At 41.9% G+C, this 16,396-nt stretch overlaps 1 protein-coding gene across 5 annotated transcripts in view; it reads left to right on the plus strand.

Annotated features, from left to right (window-relative positions):
• The window catches only part of DGKD (diacylglycerol kinase delta), a 61,413-nt gene that overhangs the window by 17,170 nt on the left and 27,847 nt on the right, over positions 1–16,396 (plus strand). For 2 of the 5 annotated variants that reach the window (XR_012634100.1, XM_074912750.1), the window contains exons 4-6: positions 14,348–14,452; positions 15,281–15,413; positions 16,272–16,378. Coding sequence is in view for 4 of the 5 variants with exons in the window: in XM_074912750.1 (XP_074768851.1) it covers positions 14,348–14,452; positions 15,281–15,413; positions 16,272–16,378 (345 nt within the window). In the remaining variant the exon portion in view is untranslated. The other 3 variants (XM_074912754.1, XM_074912753.1, XM_074912752.1) reach the window with 3 other exon arrangements.

Raw genomic sequence — 16,396 nt, forward strand, 5'->3', positions numbered from 1 at the left:
ATTATTACATTTCTGAGGTGCAGGTATTCTGCGACATCCATTTTGGGGGAAATGCCCGGTGTACAGAAGAAAGCCATTAACAGCAGCCATGCAGGGCGAGTGTCGAGCAGCAGCGTGAGCTTAGGAGTTGCCTAACAGCAGTAACCTCCATGCAGCCTCCAGAGGGCTCAAAAGGCAGAAGAGAGGAGGGTGTGGAGAAAGGAGGCAGGGTGAAGGGGGGAGCAGCCCAGGTGCAGGGAGAAAGCTGATCCAGTAGGATTCCAGTGACCTACAGGTGGTGACCAAGACTGAGTAGTGTGCTTTGCGCTGCAGCAGTAGTGACCCACTGCTTTGAACATCTCTAACAAAGGATGTTTCTGTTATGTAGCTGTAGCTTTTTGCTTTGCGATATCTGTGCCAAGCAGGTATGGCACCCACTCTATGTCCAGATGAAACCCCAGCACTTTCACAAAGTTTGAAAACACTTTCTGTATCCATAACTGGACAAGTAAGGAGGCACATCTGGGTCTGATAGCAAGTATCAATATTAGGTATCAGTGTGTGTGCACAGGGAGAAGGATTCTGCAGTGATTTTGGTAGAGGGTACATTTTCAAGAATGTGAAGTTATTTACCTGTTAATAAAGCATCTTTTGGGGGATACATCTTGCTTCAGTTTTCCCACATGTAAATAAAGAGTGATTTTTCAGGTAAGCAAATGTACTGTTACTGTTTTGCTTATTATAGTTGGGAGAGATCTAATCTCTGTCAGGGACACTGTGTGTAGGGACAGGAGAAAATAGTGTGTTTGCTTTCTCAGATTGCCTCATCTGAGTCCAACAGTGAAAGGTTACTTCCATGATTATGGTATCAGGCTCTGCCAGTCCTTGCCTTCCCTAGGGGGTAAAAAGTATAGGATTACTTCAGCGCTCAAGTAGCAGATACAGTTTGCGCTCTCTCCAGCTGATGAGTATATCATGGGGCTCAGGTAAACTTCAAGAAGAACATTCTCTTAATGTCTATCTGCTCTTTCTATCATGACTAACAGAGGGGTTTGACTGTGGTTTACCATGAGCTATAAAAATACTTAGAAAATCAGAAGGTTGCCTAGTCTTGCTGCTTTTTGGTCTGCCACATCACTGCTGTCAGCGCTTTGGATTCCTTGCAGTCTTGCAGTTTTCTCTTGGTTTACTTTGAGAGCTCTCTGTTTCCCCCATGCACCTCCCCAGCTCGGTTCCTTTCTAAAATTCAGAGTTGATGCATTGTTTTTTTCCTGTTTCAAATCAGTGGGACTCACTGTTGAGTTTTTATCCTAAACCAAAAACATCCAACATTTGCTGTTTTACAGCAGAGACAGTTATTCTGGAGTGTTAAATGTTCTGCTTTTCTTTTTGCTTCTGTATTTTCTTCTGTGAAGACTGGTAGTTTTGGATTTACAAAAGAGTGGTTTCTTTCTGAGGAAACTCATCCTCTGTCCAGGCATTCCTGATGCTTAATGTATAGATTCTGCAGGTCTGGTTGCATGAATGACACTCCTAAGGTACTAATAAAGGAGGCAGGAAGCAAAAACTCTAGATAAACCGCTTAGGGGGGAGCAATGCAGATCCAAAGCAAAGGGGTAATAGGGGGTGAGCAGTCAGAGGAGAAAGTGGTGAAAGGACTATGAGGAGCATGGGGAGGCAGCACCATGAGAGAAGAAAACCAGAGCATGGAGCCAACAGAGGTTATGTTGCATAAATAGAGGAATAAGGTTAAAAAATATAGCTGCCAGTAAACTTTTTACATAGGACATAAGCCTGACAGCTAATTTGTTTGCTGTCAGCAGGCAGGAGAACGAGAAAAGTGAGTATTAAGATGCAGACCTCTTCCTCTAAAAAGAAAAGTGTGTAATACAAGTTCCACTGTTGTTTACTTAGTTGATCTTGCATAGATTTCTTCAGTAAGTGTATCCTATTTGCAGTGGGGACAGTTTTCAGGACTGCTATCCAGAGTTAATATATATGTGACTATAGAATGGCCTGGGAGCATGTGACTAGGGGCATCTTTTTGCTTAAGATGTTGCACAGCTCCGTCCCCTGAGAGGTGTAAGAAAAAGCATTTTGTTTAGCTCTTGTTCTTTCAGATCAGGCACTGTGGTTGCAGAGTTATTTAGCAGGAGGCCTCTGGGGACAAATCATATAGCAGCCCCATGCCAGGCCTTTCTTCTCTCAGGAGGTCTGTAGGTGTAATATTTGCTGGTTCTGTCACATCTCTGCTATTTCTATCCTTTTCTCCAAGATAAATTCTTTTGGGATGTCTGGGCTGTGACTCTCTTTCCATGTGTGATCCCTTTGTACCTGGGGTATAGATCTCTCACCAGTGGATTTTCCTAGGGCTGCTGCCTTTCACAAGGCCTTAGAGAGGATCGGCTGTGGTACAAAGTGATAACCATGTTGTCCTGGTACTTCAGAGCCATTTATTTCAAAGAGAGTGGTCAACTTTTAGCCTGGATTCTTGTCATCAGTGTGTTGCCTACCTTTGTATTCCTTATGAAACAGAGATCAGCAGCATTGGAAGGGTGAGGTCAAAGCCTGACCTGGACTTCTGAGCAGAGCTTTCCCAACCATACCCTTAAAAACTCTTGTCATCTCTGAAAAGTAGGTGATTTGGGATCACACTGGGCACGTTGGGTCTTCTTGGTGAGACTTCACCTGTTCCATGATCAATTTTTTCTTGGACAGTGCAATTTTGCATTAATGCATTAGCCTGCGGTTGTTTTAGTAACATTAAAACAAAATACACAATAAGGATGAGTTCTGTACTTCAAACCCGGAATAGTTTTTTCTCTAGATCATGCCAGAAAGCCTGGGTTTTGGAGCTACTTCTCTCAAAATGACTGCTTTACCTGTGTCGTGGACCTGAACCATCCAGCACGCCCATACTCCTCTATGAAGCCTGTAAGGTTTCGGGAGGCACCAGTCACTCTGTTGTCTGTTGCTCAGGCTGACTCTTTGCCACCACAGCTATCCCCTCAAGAGTCTTTGAAAGGACTTTGGGTCATCTCCTCTAGGCCCATTTTAGTAAATGTTTGTGTGGTGAACAAATTCTTACTCCTCAAGCTGGTGTGTTGACTGAAGAGCTGCTCTTTTCTAGACAGCACCAACTGAATTATGCTTGCTGCCTTCAATACAATTGGCACAGCTGATGAAGTGAGTTCTTTTCAGTTCATTGACCCCTTCCTGCCTTGTACAGGATTTGTATAAAGCTAAAGATGAAAAAAATCTAAAATATGTGTTATTTAATACTAATAAAAAACACCTGTCATCAACAGGAGAGGGCCTAGGAAGAACATCATATCTTTCCATGTACATATTTTGTGTTTCAGTATGATTCTCACATGGTGCTTCCGTAAATGTTTTTCATTTATTGCTAGCAAATGGTGGTGTGGACTTTCACCCTCATTCACATAACATGAATTACAACATTCCCATCCCATCTTATATAGAGCTTTGAGATCCCATAGGAGAAAGTTCCTCACTGTGGAGAGAGATGCATGTAGTTTGATTTCTTCTTCGCACTTTAGTGGAAGTGAAGCTCTGTCAGAGCACACTTGTTGAGCTCAGGAGCCATGCTGTTGACCCCTCCTCCGTAGTTAAAGGCTCTTCACTGGAAGAGGTGGAGCTTGAACTCCTGAGCTCCTGTAAACCCTTTTCTGTTGGGAAGTACCTCTCAGCTCAGCCGCAGACAGGAAACAGCATATTATTACAGTCAGCGCCTGCCTCTCCACTTCACTGCCGTCAGAAGGAAACTTATCCCAGCTCCTCCTTAAGCAGACAGCTAATCAGCTTGTGGCAAGTGGAACATAGCTCAGAAAGACTGACCGCAGAGGAGACTAATCCCATTAATCGCACATCAAGCAATCTGTTTAGGTTTTTTTTCTGAGGGAGTAGGCTGCTCTGGACACTAGTTTAGAGGAAGATTGAACGTGAAAGGTAAGAGCAGGAGTCCACGTTTTTTGGACTGAGCATGGCACCTGTGCCAGCATAACAGGTCATCAGGAGCGCAGGCTCTTTGGAATAAGTTTGCTACGAACTCTTATTGTCCAGGTGTGGATTTGTGTAGATAAGTTCTCCAGAATTGGGGTAAAGGGAAGTGTGCCTGCGGTGCTGTTGGAAATGCTGCACCCGTCAATTAAGAAATACCGTTTATTAAGTGATGATTCACTGTGGCTGGTGTCACAGGGGAGAGGAAGTACTGAGATTAGAGTAATACCTCTCTTTCACAGCACTCGCATGACTGGAGGCGACAGTGGTTGAGGTAGGTTGAGGAACAGGGAATTGCTGGTGTTCCTGAATGACAGCGTGAGGAGTATGGATGTCATTCTCCTGCTGTGCAGAAGCCTGAGGTGTGCTACAATTTTTTGTTACTACAACCTAGTTACTTAGTACTGACTTTATTCATCAGCAGAGATGCCATCTTCTGTCTTGTGAAGTTTATGTGACTGATCTTCAGGCTGTATATTTTTGCTGTATTGTCCCGGGGCTTCTTGATGCTGTGGAGAAATAGCATGAATCTTCATTCTGAGGTAATTAATCTTTCCTAAAAACACAGGGCAAAGTGCTTGAACTTCAACAAAAGGTAAAAGTGCTGAGGGTGTTTCCTGATGGGGAGAGTATGTTGTTGATGTCTGCAAATGCATTTCACAATGAAGTGAAAGTGCCTTTGCCTCTTCTGTGATTTTGTGTCAAGTAGATTATTTGTATTAGTGATTTTGAGTGATAAGTTAACTTTTTTAGCAGAGAAGGCAGTGAAGTCTTCTCTGAAGAGTTTGGTTTTGAATGAGTGAATAGAACTGCTGAAGCTACATGTCAGGCAAAAAGTCTGCTGCTCGCATCAAGCGCAGGAGCTGTGTTGTAAGGCACTGTTGATACAAGAGGAACCCAGATCAGAGGTTATTGTGCTGATTTGAAATACAAGCTTCGAGAAAGAGCATGTGACTTATTTTTATGAGGAGAAAGAATATAAGAACTTTTGTTACAAGCTGTTTGCAGAAAGTCAGACTTGGACTTCGAGCTTGGGCTGATAGGGATCAGGGAGATCTGCGTGGTTTGACACTTGCACATATTCCCCAAACTGCCTTTTGGAAAAGATGGGCTTGAGCATATGTTGCAGGGTGTCACTGGGCTTCCTAGCGAGGGAAGGGATCTTCCTCCCCTGCTTCCTCAGCATGGGGGTGAGGGACTCAGAGGGAAGGCATCAGTTCTCAGAAGTGGGCAAAAAATCTTACTCATTTGGGGACATAGTTACAGAGAGGAGTCACCAAATGTCCTGGTTCCTCACCTTGCTTCTTTGTACACAGTGGTGGCTTGCCTTGTTAAGGTTTGGAGAAGGGAAAGATCAGAAGAAAGGAGCCTGTGAAAGTTATTCTTCTTCCCTCCTCCTTTTTAAACTCTCCTCTCTAAATTAGACAAAATTAGAGTGCACACTGGAAAGTCAGGCTTTGCTGGGGGTTGTCTGTTCCACACCCATGTGTGTACACATTGAGGAATGGTACACTCTCTGCTAGTGCTTTTACTCTGTTTATATTGGCAGCTGTCAGAATTTCCTTTATAAGCAAGTGAAAATATGAGTAGAGTTATGAATTGCCATGTCCAGAATCGTTCTGCTGTTTTTCCCCCCCCTCCTTTCATTAAGTGCAGTTAGGTCCCCATTTCCTGTCAGAACCGCTGCAGTTTCAAAATACTTTGCTATTTTAGTAGTTTGTAATCCAGACCTCAGCGCAGTTTTTTTCTGCTTGAGAAAAGGCCCGTTGGTAAACAGGCCATTCTGAGTCACTGTTAGTCAGTGAAAATAGTAATTTAAAATCCTTTCGTGTCAAGGATTTTTAGGACTCTTAATCCAACCTCCTGCAGGAGCTGGTCATTAGTCTGCTCACAAAAAGAAGGAGAAATCAGCAGAAAAACTATCGAAGAGAGGCTAAACATGGGAGAAAGAGTTAGGGAGTGTGGCAAAAGTTGCTGTGGGTGGAGAGATCTGGCCATTGCTACTGTACGCTACAGAATGACCCCAAAATAAGCTAGGAGTTTTTGAGAAAGATGAAGCTACTGTAAGAGAAAGGTCAGACTGAGCTTTATGTATTTTACTGTGAGACAGGATAGATAGAGAGCTGGGAAGTGAAGGCGACTGTGAAGAGCTTTTGTTTCCCTAGAGGGAAGTTTACTGCTTTGAAATTAGTGTCTGTTATTGCACTTGTGCCTGAACACTAGGAGCTTTTGTTTGATAATCTCTTTGCTCTTTGAAACCTTCCTGCTGTGTTGGTGTTTTATCTACCTTCCTGAGCAAGACTCTGGATTCCAGTCTTCTCCTCCTTCCAGGTGAGGACACAAAGGCAGAACAACCTCTGGCAAACAGGAGATCATTTGAGAACATGATGGGTTTAGTTTTACATGGAAGTTGCTCTAAAAGGAGAAGACTTCTTTTTATGCACATCTTTACTGTGGTCATTTAGCAAGCCTCTGGCAGGAAGACGCTTGCTAATATTATTTGCAGAAATGAGATCTCCCTGCCTGTGGTGCTTGTGATGGTTTCACTGTGGTGGTGTGTGAAACAGGACTTGTCTTTGCCTGCTGACCCAGTGTAGAAAGTTACTGAGTTCATCAGGCTGTTGAAAGCTGTTCATTTCCTTTTGTGCTAGCTACCAGCCTCTTTTCAACACAGCTGAGGTTAGGGGGCTGTGAGGAGCTGTTACTAACAATAAGCTGTCAGTAACAGGTCATTTTCCTACCGTGGACAAGGTCTTTTATTGCTCAGTCCTGTGATTTATTAGCTGCTAGCCTTGATGTGTATGAGCCCACTGAGACAGCAGCTCTACCACTGGGGCACATTGACCTGCCCCTCTGTTCTTCATAGTTTTGCTTCTGTGTGAGTGAGTAGGAAGGTTTCTCTGAAATATCCTTTACCTTCCCAAATGTGCTGCTCTTTCTGAACAGGGTAGTTCTGTTTGGGAACTCTTGTCCTGGCGGACTGCATCCTTTGGAAAACAGATGAAGAAGGGATGCGTATGTACATCTGCTGCAGGAAGGCGGGTGGATAACGGAGCAGTGCTAAGATGCTCTGGAACTTGGCACGGTGGCCCTGTTGTTTCCCATTTGGTGCTGCTTTGTCCATGTAGATCTCTAGTGATTAATATGTGCAAATAACCAGGGCTGTCTGCATTTCCTACCTGCTAACAGTGGCAAAGACCTTCTTGCACACTCTAGATTTTGACATCTGTTAAGTGGTGGCAGAAGTCCTAAAATCCTCTCCTTGTCCGTGTGACTCTTACCAGTTGCCAAGAACACGAATGTGCTTTGTTTAGCAACAGAGTTTCCAGAAGCATGTAGAAATGTGACCCTGGTATGAGAGATGATAATTTTCCCAGGGAATGCTCAGTCTAGTCTGCTTTCCTGCTGCAGTATCCAGGAAGATAGGGACTGGGAGAAAGCGCAGATGGAGGGTCAGCAGGGGTTGAACTTGATCTGTGGGCACAGCATAGCAGTGGTAAGTGCTAGTGACGTGCTTAGAGGACATGCGCTTGTAATGCGCAACCCCCTGGCAGATGAGGTACATATTGTAAGATGAATGAACCTAATAATGTAAAAATGGTCCTAAAGAGACCACACCACATGCTGTACCTATTTTCCTATGGAAATGAGCTGTCCTGGATTTTACAGATTGAAAATTAAGGTAGAACTACTCTGTGGAAGTTGGAGATAAAATACCCAGTATAGTGCAAACAGAGACTTGAACACTTAGGGCTTTGAGGAAAATCTTGTTTCTGCTGTTAAAAATAAATAAATAAATTTAAAAGGCAGAATTTGGCTCCACTATAAGAACTTAACAACTTGTTTTATTTGGTGGAAGTCAGAGTTTTCATAGGTGGAAGATGGTCATTTTAGCAGGAAGTAAAGATCTTGCATTATAAAAATTAATATAAAACTGGTGTATTTCTACACTGTCATATGAAAAGCTTCTTTTTTCTTTCCCCTTCAGGGTAGCATCCAGGTTTTGAGGAAAGATAATTCGTGCAATTCTAGAGAGCTCTAACTGACCTCTGCAGTGAGTTAATGGGTGTGAATTTGTTGTTAAACCTGGGTGAAAGCTGAATTGCAGTTCAGAAAAGGGATGTTGTCTGTCAAGGCAAGTCTCGGTCCTCCATGAGTCTAAGCATTGATACTCGTATTACTTCTCTCTTCCATATTATAGAGACCTACTAAAATCATGCCAGCTTGCTGTCTAAGGCATTGCTAGCCTGATGTTCAGCTCCAGATTTTTTCAGAAGCTGCAATCAGTGAGACAAGCTTTTAAGTTTTTAAGCGTAAAAGACTGGTTTGAGTCTGAAGCTCATACTTCCATTTTCCTTTCTTCTTCCTTTTTCACATTCTTTTTTTTTTTACCTTGTGTATTTGCTGAGGGATTCACATTCTTTTTTTTTTTTACTTTGTGTATTTGCTTCATCTACACTTAGTCCATTTTGCCGCCTGTGAGTTCAGCAATCATGTTTGAAACACACAGTGACTTTATTGGTTTGTGAATCTTGCTGATGAACACAGGCAAGGTGCCTTAACATATACCAGCATTCATTTCACTACCACTGTTGGTGGAACAGGAGCTGAAGTGGATCAAATGGCTGGGTCCTCGTTACAATCTCACCCAATTTTCCTTCCTGAGTTTTTTGGTTCATGGGATACAAGAGTTTACTCCACTGTACAAAAGCAGACGTAGCAATTAGCTACAGGTGGTGAATGTTTTCTGTGCCTTTGGCATATGTGATCAAGCTGAAGTTTTTGCCTGCACCAGCACTGTTCTCACAGCTACTTTATTTTTTTCTAGTTGCAGTTCCTAGGTCTTTTGAGCTCCAGAAATTCCTGTTGTCCCTGTATTCAAGTCATCAACTGTTTGGAATAATCCAGGATCTCTTTGGGGGATTTATGGCTCAGCACCTTTGAATATAAGACTATATTTGAACAGGATGTGAGTAAAAGGAAGCAGTCAGAATGAGCAGGTGTTCCCATACACCCGCTTTTGGCCACTCTGAGAAATGTATCACATCAGAAAAACTATATTTAGCAAAGTTGTATGTCTCCCCTGCCCTGTCTCCCTCCACAACATTTCTTCAGCCAGCTCTGTGATTGGGCCAATGTGATCTTAACTTGTTTTGCCATCTTTTGTGGTCACTGAGCTCACCAGATCTACTCTGATAACAGTCACAATGTATGTTTGGCCAGACTGCCACTTTTTGCCGAGAAGTTTCTGGGCAGCCAGAAAATGCTGAAAGAGGAAGTGAGCAGAGATGATAAAGTTGTCTTTGATGGCAGCAAAACCAGAGAATGAAGTTTATGCTCTGGCTGTTGGGTGGAGGAAGGTTGCTCAAGTACAGCAAAACACCAAAGAGTGAAGTATAGCAGATTTCTATTTAAAATTTGGTCTAATATAAGGAGTCTTTTTTGGACTGCCTTTCTAATCCAATTATTCACAGCTGTTCATTGGGGAAGGACATCCAGGGACATCCAGTCCATTTTTAGAATGTGAAATGAGAAATTTTCTTTGGTTGGCTCTGTTGTTTGCCAGCTGGCCTGATCTGAAATGTCAGTTAGCTGGTGTTAGTTTTGGACGGGGGGGTGGGGGTTAACAGCTGGTAAGAGGGCATGTGCTGTATGAGGAAGAGACACGGGAGATAAAGCTAAATTTTGGAGAAGTGTCACGGGACCATCAATTGTCCCACTTTGTCCTCAGCACAAGACAACCAATGGAGGCATGGCTTTTTTCAGATTTAGATTTTTATTTTATTTTAGCTTTAGAGCGAGAAAGCTTGAAAATGGAGAGTTTCGCTAATGGGCTTGAGGTGGTTTATCTGCATAGAGGGTACATAACTGTCTGCAATGGAGTGACCTGGTGGGTAGTTGATTGTCACCATGATTCCTGCAAAAGATATTTCTGGGGTTTCATACACAGTGAGGAGTTTGTAAATTAAGCCGTGTCCTGATCTGAAATGTCTTTAAACCTTCCTGCCATTCCCATCCATCCTTAACAGCTCTTCAGGATTAATTAGAGGGATTGGCAGCTTTTTTTTTTTTTTTTCCCCCATGACTGTTGTTGAGCTCTTTTGTTTGTCAGTGTTAGACCTCAATAAAGTTACCATGTGGTGAGCTCTGGGCATATGGATCTCTGAACATCTAGTTCCGACTAAGGAGTGAAATCTAAAGAACCATGCCCAAAAGTTCAGTAGCATTTAGGATCAAAAAAGTGTGTTAGTTTTTAATATTCCCTTTTTAGGAAGAGCAAGCACTTTTAACGTAATTGCTCATATCTAGATAAAATTCTGAGCTGTTTCAGGGCAGGAACACTGAGAGTTCTGCCAATCCCCAAACAGGCCAAAAATGTATGAGACTATAAATAAATCTTTAAAACTTTTTATTGTGTTTTTTATAACTCCTAGCAAGGCAGCTCCCATCCTAACTCAAAAGCAATCAGATCGTTGTTTTTGTGCTCTCGTTTATATGAGAACAAGAGGTCAGTGGATGACATTACTGCTTTGTAAATTTAGAACAAATAAAAGGAAATGCTACTTCACCTAGTGCGTCGTCATCCTGTGGAATATACTGTTCCAGGATGTTAGTCAAAAGCTGTAGCCGGAACATAAAAAATAGCTGGACCATGCTCATTTCTAGCCATGTTTGCCAACAAGGATAACCAAGCCTCGTGTTCCAGAGCATCGGCTCGTCGCGGCTGTAGCTGAGAGCAAACACCCTGCACTCCCTAGCTAGGAAAGGACAGCTGTTCAGGGGGAAGATGGCCGTGGCTTCTTTTGGAGATGACAAGAATTTTTCTTTTTTTGGTGTGAGACATTAGACTGATCATCAGTCTTGTCTAGACAGTGCAGTTTGTGTAATAGCCTTTTTCCCTCTGTTAGTATCCTTCAACAGGTATCTGTCTGGAGCTGAAATTACTGGCTCAAGTAGAAGGAGATGAAAGTGGTAGGATGTGCGGTTTTCTTGCCCTGTGAGTGGGAGCAGGTTTCTGTTAATCTCAGTTCTGCCCTTATCCAGGCCCAGTGTAGTGGCATGCCTGTTGCACATCAGCCTGCGCAGGTAAGAGCCCAGCAGCTGCCTGCGGTGCAGGGAGAGCCCCAGCTGGGGCTCTTGTGAGGGTGAGGCTGTAGGAAAGCACAAACTGTTGAAGCACTATGAGAAGGAAGTGTCCCTATTAACATGTTTCTGGATTCCTAATTATCCTCATTAAAGTGTTTAACTGTAACAGTGCTGCATGTTAATCAGAAAAACAGGTTTGTATGGTTTCTTAATTTCTCCAAAGAATTGTTACAGCAGTTATGTTAAAACCTTATCTGTCTGTCAAAGGGACACCTGAATTGTCCCACTTCGTCCTCCTTGGGTTTGAGATTTTATTATTTCCCATCCCTGATGATACACTGAATCTCAATGCAAACGTTGCTTTAGAACTTAATGGGGGGAATGCTATTTATAAGTTTATCTTGCACAAAGTTACATTTTATTTGCAGTTTTGTAGTTATACAATACATGCTTTAATTCTGTGACTCTTTGGATGATTCAGGTATGAAAATCTTCTTGATCTCTTTGTCTTCTTGTCTTCTAAACTTTAACTTTGTTCTTTGAACAGAGGATTGTCCAACACTGAATGTGAGGATTTTTAAGATGATGCTGTAGGTGATTTAAGAAGGAATTAGTAATTTTTTTATATTGGACAGTCTCTCCACTGATCCAGGAAGTCAGTAACCTCAGAAATTTTTATCAAAAGCGTATCTGCATTTCTGTATTTTATTCCAATATTTTAGATTTCATGTCTCCAAAGGTGGTTTAAAAATGATATTATGTATTTGCATTTGCCTTTTTTTTTTTTTTTTTAAAGAGAGAAAAATAGGAAGAGGAACTGAATAGGAGTGTTCTGAAATTGGACCATGATGATAAAAAATTAATTTTATGAACTGTTTTAAATTATTTTTACCCTCTGCCTAAGAGTGTGCCAGTGGCTTTTTGAAAAAACTGGTGGTTCCTTAAAAAACTGGCTGGTTTTAAAGCAGTGAAAGGTCCTTGGGTGCTTCATCCTAGGATGTTTGACTTTGCCGAGAGTACTGTTGTACATATGAAATTGTAGATGTTCTTGGCTTTTCCACCAGAAAAAAGTAGGGCCATGTGCTGTCCAAACAAATTATTTCAACTTGGTTTTACGTACAGGTAAAAAGCTGCTTCCTCTTAGCAAGACTTCAGAGGTGCTGCTTGTTCTTCTCTAACTTCACACTGATTTTTGCAGTAGTGTTTCATGCTCTGTAAAAGATTTCTCGAGGGTAGCCGTTCTTACATAGCAGAGTTTTTGATGGAAATCCAGTTAACCACCCACTTTTCCACTTTCCAAAGGAAAGATTCCTGTGATTACCTTCTTTGGGAATAAATTTTATCAGAGGTGGAATTATTTAAAGGAAAAGTCAGGGAAGAGGGAAGGAGTTCTTAAAAGTTTAATTTTTAGAAAATTGTAAAATATTTATCTCTGTTTGCTTACGATTGATACAGATCAGGTCATTTTGTCCAAGATAGAATGCTCCAAGCCAAAACTGTGTTTCTAATATGAGTGGCCAGTCCTTGCTTAAAAAAGGTATTTAGCTCCATTCATTGCCTACTTATTGTGTCTCTAGCACCCTTATCTAGGTATTGGTAATGCCTCTGGATAAAGTTGGTGTTATTGCAGGTGAATGCTACAGTCTTTCCTATGAAAAGAAATATATTTTGGAAATTGAAGAGCTTGAAATAAAGCAGAATTTTACACGTGTATCTTTTTTGTTGACAGTACATACAACATTTCTTAGTGGATGCTCTGAGGCACTTCAACATCAACTAAAAGTTTGATGTTCAGCTTCAGAGGTTTTTATTTTTAATCTGGTTTATGAATGATAATGAGAGAAGTGAGAAATAGACTGGAAAATGGTAATTAACAGGGGTCATGTATTGGGGTAATGTGTGGGGGTTTTTTAGTGTTCATTAACAATACTTGGGTTGCATGCTTGCAAGAGCCACATGAGCCTCATCAACCTGACACAATCCTAGTTTGTTTTAATCCGTTATTTCAGATGTTAGGGTACAATTTGCTGAAAACGCAGATGATGTAGACAATCTTTTTCATGTAGAAAATGTAGAGGGGCATAGGAGAGTCTGGACTGCTGGAATTTTTTCGAGTTGACCTGAAGGGGAGCCTTTTGATTTTTGTTAATGGTTTTCAAACTTAACGCAGCTTTTCTTAAATCTAGATATTGCAAACACTTCAGTGCTCATCTAATTTAAGAAGTCAGTTTGATGGAAATCAGTACAGAGTTGTGCACAAAGAGAAAGTGTTAGTAAAATGACTACAGTGTGGGGAGGAAAGACTTTTGTCTTAGGAGGAATAAAAGTTGATTTATAGTCCAGTCTGGACCCCAGCTGAAAGGGCAGCCCTATGGACAGCAGATAGGGTCCTCTTGAAGAGCTAAGAGCTTTCATTTCTCTCTGCTGCCACCATCTGACAAGAGGAGAGAGCGTTGGTAGTAGGCCACACAAGGGAGCTTCGGCCACCCTGCTTGTCTTCTACTGGTTTGTTAAAACACTGAACTGTTCATTTAACGCGGGACAGCTAATGCATGGGAATTAGCCCAGCGTAGAAACACACTGAGGACAGTATTTTTAGAGGAAGGCAAACTGACCACAACCTCAAGCTGCTAGTGGAACATTTCTGGAATATCTTTTATGTAATAAACATAGAAGAAGCTCTCAGGAGACATGAGGATTTAGAATGCAGTGATTTCTCTTCTAGATTGCTTATTTGATTTCTCTCCTAGATTGCTTATTTTGTTTGATTTCTCCCCTCCTCCCTCCCCACTTGTCATGACTCTAAAGAGATTTTTAGCATGATGTCACAGAGTACATTATCTAATTCATTAATTGCAAGAAACTGGTACATTACACTGTTAACAAAATGTTTTAATGTTGTTGCCAATTTAGAAAGTCATTAAGTACTTAAAAAATACTTAATGCGAGGTCTGCACATGTAATGTATCAATTCCTATTGCTCTGTGCTTGATTTGTGTTGTGCTGTTATTTGGGTATGAGAGATTTCTTTACTCAGTTCAGTACTGGAAGTGACAGCTAATATCTCTGTGGTTCTGCACCTTTGTGAAGGTATGTTACAGTAGAAGAGAAACATGTTTGAAAAGTGCAAACAACTTCTGTTGTGCAGCTCACTGCATCTGAAAATAACTTCAACAGACTACGCTAGTGATAACGTGTTCTCTTGCTGTCTCTCACTGACATGCCCAGAATACACACTATTAATTCTCTCACACATCTTCAGATTATCACTCCATGTCGGAAGCTCATCCTTTGTGCTGATAACAGAAAAGAGATGGAAGATTGGATCGCAGCACTGAAGACTGTACAAAACCGTGAACATTTTGAGGTAATAGAATAATGTGTTCCTTTGCACTCTGTGCCTCATCTCCTAAATACCAGCTTGTTTTGAGATTGGAGTCAGCTTCCAGTGAAGTTAATAGAATTCATTTTTCTTGACTACAATGGGTATAGTGTTAGGCCTTCTGTAAAAACTATCCCAGATACACTGAAGTGATTCTACAAAGAATGCTTGTGGCTTTGTATGCTCTCCCTTGGTAACTTTGAGAGCACTTTCCAGAGTATGGGTAGGTTAGGAAACACAGTTCTACTCCCATTGTCATTTCTCTCTTCAGTTATCCTCCCTGTCCTAATTCACATCTTGCCTGTTTGGTGTTCTGCCTTCTTCAATGCATCTGTTTGCTTTCTGGGACCAGCACTGCCACGAAAAGAAGCTGTCTTGTGTTTTCCTCAGTCTGATGTTTTGTCTCCCTCTTGTCTCCTCTGTTATGCTGGCACAAGCATTCCTCTGCTATGCAATAAAGCAGCTTGGGGAACTGATCTTGCTGAAAACTTAATCCAGGGGAAAGGGAAGGGAAGGATCAACTCTCCAGCAGATAAATTCTCCAGTTCATTTCCCTGCACATGCTTGTAGTGAGACAAGGATGAGAGGTAGGACAGGAGCAGGAATGAAGGTGTGCCACCTTCTTCAGGTAGTCTCTTCTGTCTCAAAAACCTTCTTGAGTTACAGCTAGTGTATGTAAGCTGCATGTGGCCTCCTCTTCCCTAGTAAAAGTGTTCTGTTTCTGCCTTTCCAGACTGCTATGTGCAGGTCTTTTAAGGAAAAAAGTCTTGTGGCTCTACTGTAGACTTTGCTGTAATACATTTCTTCTATTAGTCTACCCAGTACAGCATGGACCATTTCTCAGGGATGCATAACTGGTACGCCTGCTCACATGCTCGGCCAACGTACTGCAACGTGTGTCGGGAGGCATTATCTGGAGTCACATCACATGGGCTCTCATGTGAAGGTAAGCCTGCTCTCGTCTCCTGTCTTTATAGCTCAATGCCATATTCCAGAGATAACTTTAGAGGCATGTGGTTAACAGTCTGAAAAAAGATGTAGAAAAATGTTGCATAATAAGCTTGAGAGCGCTACAGGCTGTGTATGAGACTAGAGGTCTTCGCTGGACATGATGCCGAAACCCTTTGCTGTTGAATCCCTTTGGCTTCACAGAGAATTTTCCTGCAGAAGTCAAGATTAGGATCTTGGCATTCTGTAAAAGGATAACAGATGTAATGCTGTTCTCATGCTTGTTTTACTGTTGGACCGGATAGTAATGTAGCTGATTATTTTTTTCCCATATACCCAAATACTGCCATCCCTTATTAAAATCATGCCACTGAAGTGAACAGGTATGTACTTCTGAGGTGTCAGGTAGAATATGCATAAGAATACTTCTGTTCATAAGAATAATCATATTTGTAAGAAGATCCTTGCTGAGTGAATGCCAGGAGGTTATTCTCTTTCAGCTTTGGCATAGCGGACATGCCTGGCTGCGCACAGCTCATACTTCTAGTGTGAATGAGGTTACACCCACACTGTGTAATAGGATGCGGGAGTGTATGACTACGTAAATCATGTCAAATTTAACAAGGTGATAACTAAGCTTTGTACAAGCAACTGGCAAAAGTGACAAGGCAAGAATTAATAGCTAGCTCATCTTACTCAGTGCACTTAGAACTGATAGTTTTGGCAGTGCTAACAAGGGTAGTGTGTGCCATGCTTTCTTTTGGAGCCAAATATGGTCACTTGGGAAAGCTTTTGCATAGTCTGCCACATTACATGTTCTGCGGCAGGATTAATATATTCTTCTCTTCCTCTCTAGTGTGCAAGTTTAAAGCCCACAAGCGGTGTGCTGTGCGGGCAACCAATAATTGCAAGTGGACAACTCTGGCCTCTATTGGGAAGGATATCATTGAGGATGAAGATGGGGTAAGTGTTAGTCTTAAC

Source organism: Athene noctua, chromosome 8, assembly GCF_965140245.1.
Source record: "Athene noctua chromosome 8, bAthNoc1.hap1.1, whole genome shotgun sequence".
Lineage (NCBI taxonomy): Eukaryota > Metazoa > Chordata > Aves > Strigiformes > Strigidae > Athene > Athene noctua.